Source organism: Panulirus ornatus, chromosome 17, assembly GCF_036320965.1.
Source record: "Panulirus ornatus isolate Po-2019 chromosome 17, ASM3632096v1, whole genome shotgun sequence".
NCBI classification, from domain to species: domain Eukaryota; kingdom Metazoa; phylum Arthropoda; class Malacostraca; order Decapoda; family Palinuridae; genus Panulirus; species Panulirus ornatus.
The window spans coordinates 39,166,420-39,174,009 of record NC_092240.1 but is presented as its reverse complement, the minus strand read 5'-3'; the positions used below and the strand labels follow the sequence as shown (position 1 = coordinate 39,174,009).

General features: G+C 42.2%; 1 protein-coding gene across 1 annotated transcript in view; it reads right to left on the bottom strand.

The window, feature by feature from the left end:
- Positions 1-1,022: 1,022 nt before the first annotated feature.
- Positions 1,023-7,590, bottom strand: part of LOC139754688 (hematopoietic prostaglandin D synthase-like) — a 17,570-nt gene continuing 11,002 nt past the window's right edge. Inside the window, exons 3-4 of the mRNA XM_071672248.1 lie at positions 3,641-3,824; positions 1,023-1,227 (exon numbers count right to left, since the gene is read on the bottom strand). Coding sequence (XP_071528349.1) covers positions 1,038-1,227; positions 3,641-3,824 — 374 coding nt within the window. The 3' untranslated portion in view covers positions 1,023-1,037. The remainder of the gene's footprint in view (positions 1,228-3,640; positions 3,825-7,590) is intronic.

Here is a 7,590-nt window from a genome sequence, read left to right as displayed (position 1 = left end):
AGTCACCAGCTTCTGCAGTTTCTCACATGAATCAGCCACCAGCGCTGTATCATCAGCGAACAACAACTGACTCACCTCCCAAGCTCTCTCATCCCCAACAGACTTCATACTTGCCCCTCTTTCCAAAACTCTTGCATATATATATATATATATATATATATATATATATATATATATATATATATATATATATATATATATATATATATATATATATGCATATATGCATATTTATATATATATATATGCCGGGGTCGACTTGCTGTCAATGGACTGAACCAGGGCATGTGAAGCGTTGGGGCAAACCATGGAAAGGTCTGTAGCGTCTGGATGTGGATCATAGCCTAGCAGTAGCGCTCCCGCCTGTTGCACTGGGGTCCCGCGTTTGATCCTGGCTGTTGGGGGTTGCATGTTCTATGAAGGTGCGCGTTCATATGCACTTTGTTTGTATATATATATATATATATATATATATATATATATATATAAGATGGGTCACGTGGTAAGAGTTTACCTGGTAATTGAGTGTCTCGAACAACTTTTTTCACGTTTTCGTGTTTTGTTAATTTTCTCATAATGATTTGGTTAATAATAGGATGTGCTTTAAAATTGCCTGGGGTCAGATTTAAGTTCTTCGTATTAGCAATTAAGAGAGAATCAATGACGTTGCGTGTGGCATAATCAGTAGAGGGTTATAGAATAACGGGATTTTCAAGATCTATGGGGGTCATCATTATTATGACAGTGTTTAGTGATTGCATTTTTGCGGTCATCTCTGCGTACTGCGTGACGGTGCCAGTAACATCTCTCCGTTACAGTTTTTGCAGTTTGGTCTGTCCATATATCTTTACATGCCTTGCTTTTGACGGCGTAAACACTCCCAAATGTTGCATGCTTTGGCCTAATATTCATCAAGGTCTTACTGATGGTGTTATTGTACTAGAAAGCAGTGCTTGTAATGTTGCTTTCCAGTACAATAAGGAGGAGGAACTTGGGGAAATGTCAGTAACGTAAGACAGTGTAAAAGCTGCAATCTACTAGTGCCTGGCAGTGACCTGGAAGTACCTGTCGCTAACATGGAAGTTCCTGGGACTAACCTTGTCTGAGACGAACCACTCCTTCTCTTGCAGCCGCTTGTCAAGCCGGGACATGATAGGTTCCAGGAACTTCGGGTAAAGCACTTCTTCAAATTCCTTCTTCTTCTCCTCTTCGGACTTCTCCGAGGTCCTAAGGGGAGACCAGTCAACCAAGGCGTTACAACAACATACACAACTACAAAATATATATGGATCCCACTCAAAAGATTTTGCAGGACGATAACACTCCAGTATCTTTGATTAGATTTATGAAGATAATGCATTTGCAGTGTGTGAGGGAGTTAGCGGGGATCCCAGGCAAGCATATCAGGTAACTTTATGATAGCACCTGGGTTTATTTTTCCCCGTAATTCTGATTACAGGTTTTCTCTGAGTGTTTCAGTGTCTGCTTGGGAGCTGAGTAGTGTGCAGGGTAACAGCGAGCACTGCTAAAAGGAAATGGTTTTTCAATCTCTGGTATGTAAGGGGTACCTGACTGGGTCTGGAAAATATGACTATTTCTTTTTATTTCATTCTCGCTTGACGAATGTAAACAAATCATACAATAGGAAATGAATGAATAAATTCTGGATGTCTCACTATAATTCAGATTTCTTGAAACTGCTGCCGGACTCTGCAGTCTATTGCCACATCTATTGCGACATCGGTAAACAAGCAAACAGTCAGCTGACTGCAGACAACTTACAACCCTTCCGTTACAGACACATGTGGCAAAGGTCAGGTGTTTATCAATTTCTCATTGTGTTCTGGCGAATTCATTTACTGAAGCGAACCAGGTTAGCCGTGGCATAATGGTTAGTCTTAAGTTATGAAGTGTAAATGCATAGTGTCACGAAATGCAGTTCATAAATCTTATCTGATATATGCGTTCACGTGTTTTGATAAGTGGGTTAACTTAGGGCATGCCCGACCCATTCATGGTCAGACATGGCATCTTGATAGCACGGGCTTAATTTTTTTTTTACTATTCTGCCTTTTAGGGAAGTAGAGGCGAATGTCAAGGAAAATACCTTTTCAGAGCCTGTAAACTAATGTTGCTTAACTTTCTAGTAGAGTTTTGGCGGCTCCGTCACCCATAGCCCAACAATGAATAAAGAAAAGTACGTTTCATTATATGGAATTAGTATTCATCTCTGATCAATATCTACCATCAATATTTTGATGACTTTCTGTACCACATCCCTCATAACAACAACGGATAGAACGATGCATCATTGTCCTTTCCAAATTTACAAGACTGACAAAGGAGACAATTAAGATATAGTTCATTCCTATAGAAAGATAAATGTCTGTACACCACAGGTCGGATTCGAACTCTGGAAGGTGCGCTCAGCTATCTCAGTCACACGTTGGTCAAAAGACAGCCGCTGGCCACTTAGTGTTTTAGGAAGCTGGGACACAGTATAAAATATTGGACAACCAGTGGCTGTATTGACGTATGGCCGAGATAGCCGAACGCCCCTTCCAGGGTTCGAATCCGATCCGTGGTGCATATGATTATGGTTTATTTTATCTGCAGATTAAGATGGCACATTTCAGAAAGTGAAGTCAGAAGGATTCATTACACCTAACTTCCTTCAATGAAGTTTTCCAGTTGCCTCTCAGAGAATTTGTGATAGACTCGTCATACCCTCAAGTGTAATCGAAATGTATATGACGGTCAGGTGCACTGGCAAAAATGAAGCTGGTCTGTGTGCCTCATATATGGTTGCTGTTCTGAGAGCTTCACATAATAGAGACCCAAACAAAGTAGTTGAAATTCTGATCTTGCCATTCTGCAAAGACACAGTTCTTTGTGCAAAGAATACGGCGCAGGAGTTGAACACAGTGACGTTGTGAAATAATAATCTAAATCATAAGAATCAGCGATTTATTAACAGCTATCAAAAATCAGGTGATCACTGATTTCAAAGCAACTCCATTGAGTATCTCAGCTAAGCAACTTGATGAATCAGTCAATACATCCTGCTGTGCTCAGCTGTTTGTTTACATACAGTGCTATGGCTCTGTTACTCCCTGGATTCCACAATGAGGTAGCAAATGTCTGTGAAGCAGCATCCAATCTTTTCGAAGAAGTTGGGTTTTCTCTGTAAAAAAGACCTCGTGCAACCAGAGACCCGCCCTAAGGATACTACAGCCCAATGCTGCGCTGCTTCCAATAGCAAGGAAATGTAGACTTCTTTAGAGTGAGAAGTTTCCTGAAGAGGCTATACTTCCAGCGACTTTTCACTCGCCATAGGTAACTTCTCACTTGTTGTGTAACCTCGGCAGGAGGAGTCCGGTAACATCTTAAGGTTATCCATACATATGAATACTTGTGTTCTCCAGAAATTATGGAGAGGACTATATACGATGAAATCAATCAGTTAGATGGCCTATGTTTTTCTGATAACACTCTGGGGTTGGATGGAGTACATGACCAGGACTGAAAGAGTTCAGAGATACTGAAGGTAATGAATATTGATAACCCCCTCTGTTAAGTGTGCTGAAATAGCACAGAGAAGCAACAAGAGTTTTGACCAAACTAATGACGATGAACTTACTTGAACTTGTACCACTCCGGTAGAAGCTCGAACGCAGTGTCCGCTAAGGCGTCACAGTAGGCTGCTTGAAGGGCGTCCTCAGGTACAAGTCCGGCTTCTTTGGCCACGTAGCGGGCGATGGCCAGCGACTGTGGAAGCATTTTCCCATCCACCATCAGCACCGGCAACTTACCCCCCTTGATATCTGCCAGATGGGCAGGTGAGAGAGGTTAGTGAGTGGTGGGATGACAAGGTTGCTAGTGAAAGAGAAGAAAAGTGTATGGACGGTACTCGCAGGAAAAGGGTGCAAATGACTGGGGTATATACAAGAGAAAGCGGCAGGAGGTCCAGAAGGCGTAGGGGCTGAAAAATATGGCAAATGAGAGTTGGGGTGAGTTAGCATCAACAAACTTCAGGGAAACTGAGACGTTGGAAGAAGATAAACAGTATAACAGAAAGAAGAGAACAAATGGGAACATCGATGATTAGAGGAAATGGGAAAGTAGTAAATGAGTGATGAGATGAGAAAAAACAGTGAATTCTTTGAAAAGTTTTTGAATGTGTTTCATGACAGGGTGGCAGATGTAGGGTGTTCGGGTCTGGGGATATATGCAAAGTGAGAGAGTCAGAGAGAGTGGTTTGGTGAAGAGATGAGATAGCGAAGCCTCGCATAAAATGAAATGAAGAAAGACGGCTAGAGTGGATGGTTATCCAGATGAATCTCTCTAGGAAAAGGATGACTATGTTGTTGATTGGTTTCTTAGGATTTTCTAGGATTTACGGATCATGGTGGTGTGCCACCGTATACGGGAGGGGACAAATGTGAATGTCGAATTATATAGGTATTGTTGTGTGCATCTGTTGTATGGAAGTGGTGATTGTGAGGGTGACGGCATGTATAGGGTGGAGGAACAATATGGTTTCAGGAGTGGTAGAGGACGTGTGGATCAGTTTTTGCTTTGAAAAATGTGTTTGAGAAATACTTATGGAGAGGGAAAGATTTGTATGTGGCATTTCTGAACCTGGAGAAAGCATATGGCACGGTTGCTAGAGATACTTTCTGGAAGGTGTTTCGTATTCATGTAGTGAGAGGAAAGTTATAAGAAGCAGTGATGAGATTTTAGGAAGAGAGTGAAGTGTGTGTGTGTGTGTGTGTGTGTGTGTGTGTGTGTGTAGGCAGAAAGGATGGGAAGGGATCCAGGTGAAGGTGTGATAGTGATAGGGGTGTGTGATGTCACCATGGTTGTTCAGTCTGTTTATGGATGGGGTGGTAAGGGAGGTAAATGCAAGGGTTTTAGAGAGAGAGAGGCGAGCATGCAGTCTGTTGGGGAAGTGAGTCAGCCGCTGCCTGCTGATGATACGGAACTGGTGATATATTCGAGTCAGAAATTACAGAAGTTGGTGTCTAAGTCTGGGAGAGGGTGTGAAAGTGAGCAGTTGAGAGTGGATGTCATTAATAGCAAAGTTACTGGGATTAGCACTGCTACGAGACAGGTTAGTTTGGATGAGAGTTTGAGCGGGGAAATGTTAGTGGAACTGAAGTGTTATAGATACTTGGTAGTGGAACGATGGAATCGGAGGTGAGTCATAGGGTAGGTGAAAGGGCGAAGGTTCTGGGGGCACTGAAGAATGCGTGAAAAGAGAGGTCGTTAGATGGGTGGGCGAGAATGGGTATGTTAACAGGATTATTTACATATGGAACGTTCTACCAATTATAGTGGTTAAAAGCAATACGTTTGAGAACAAACTGAATGAATATATATCTTCAACTGTATATCTGACAACATTTGCTCCTCCATAGCTACATGAAAACTTTGTATTTTCTATTTTATATGTACGTATTTCTACTCTAACCATAACGATCTATGATTTACATATCTCTTCCACTATCACAAACAGCGTCGAAGGGACCCATTGGTCTGTTGCTGTTTGAATTCCTTTGTATTCCTTGCTATAGTAATCCTAATGATGTTGTATGGATGCGAGGCAAGGACAATAAATGAGGAAGTAAGGAGGAGAGTGCAAGTGTTGGAAATGAAAAGTTTGAGGAAAGTTTGCGGAGTTAGGAGGATTGATCAAGTAGGTTATGACAGGGTAAGGGATAGGTGTGGAAATAAGAGGAGTGTGGTTGAAAATGCTGAAGAGGGTGTTGAAATGCTTCGGACGTATGGAGAGAATGAGTGATGAGAGGCTGAGAAAAAGCACATATGGTTTAAGTGGAGATGACAAGAAGGGAAAGAACAAGTTGGAGATAGAGGATAGAGCCAAAAAATATTTTGAGTGGTCGGGGCATAAATATATAAGAGGGTGAATGCCATGCACAGGAGAGAGTTAACTGGAGGGATGAGGTATACAGGGGTCGACGAGCTGTAGATGTACCGAACCGAGCATATGGAGCAGGCGGGGGATGCCACAGAGAGGTCTGTGGGGACCGTAGGGACTAGTTGTGGGTAGGAGCTGTGGTTTCGGCGAATGAGAGATGAAATAAAAAAAATGGAAGTGAACGAAGGAGGCTTAAAAAGAAAAAGCTTCGTCTGTTCCTGGCAATATCTCGCTAACGTCCATTCTCTAGTTGTCATATGTAATACACCGAAACCACAGCTCCCTCTCCACATCCAGGCCCAACAGACGTTTCCATGGTTTACTCCAGACACTTCATATGTCTTGGTTCAATCCATTGACAGCACGTCGACCCCAGTATACCATATTGTTCCAATTCACTCTATTCCGAGCTTGCCTTTCACCCTCCTACATTTCAGTCCCGACAGTTTAAAATCTTTTTCGCTCCATTCTTCCACCTCCAATCTGGTCTCCCGCTTCTCCCTGTATCTTCCACTTCTGATATATACATCCTCTCTGTCAACCTTACCTCACTCATTCATTCTATATGTCCAAACCATTTCAACACACCCTCTTCTAATGTCACATGTCTCTTACCCTTTCATTACTTACAAATCAAAGCACCTCACACCACATATTGTCCTTAAACATTTCATTTCCAACACATCCACCTTTCTCCGCACAACAATGTCTATACCACATGCTTCGCAACCATATAATACTGTTGGAACGACCATTCCTTCAATCATATCCATTTTTTTTCTTTTGAAGATAACATTTTCTCTTTCCACACACTTTTCATCGTTCCCAGAACCTTCATCCCCTTCCCCACCCTATGACTCACTTCCTCCAATTTTTCTCCATTCAGACTTACATTCCAGCTAACATGTCCCTCAACCCTGCTTAACCTAACACCCTTGATCAAATTATCATTTACTCTCAACTTTCCTCTTTCACAAATTTTTCCAAACTCAGTCACCAACTTCTGCAGTTCCTCTCTCGGATTAGCTACCAGTTCTGTATCATCGGCGAACAACAACTGACTCACTTCACTGGCCCTCTCATCCCCAACAAACTGCATACTCTCCCCTCTTTCCAAAACTCTTGCATTTACCTCCCTAATCACGCCATCCATAAACTAATCAAACAACCATAGTGACATCACACATCCCTGTCGCAGGCCGATCTTATATTCTTAAGATCTTCCACAAAGCATGTCTATCAACCTTATCACATGCCTTCTCCAGATCCATAAATGCCACATATAAATCCACCTGTTTTTCTAAGTATTACTCACACACATTCTTCGAACCAAACTCCTGATCCCCACATCCTCTACCACTTCTGAAACCACACTGCTCTGTGCATGCTTTCACCCTCTCAGTCAATACACTCCCATAAAATTTTCGAAGTATACTCAACTATCTTGCGCCTCTGTAGTTTGGACAGTCACCTCTGTCCCCTTTGCCTTTGGATAATGGCACTATACATGTATTCTGCCAATCCTTAGGCACTTCACCATGATCCATACATACACTGAAAATCCTTACCAACCAATCAACAACACAGTCACCCATTTCTTAATAAATTCAACTGCATTATCAGTCAGTCCCGCCGCTTTGCCGGATTTC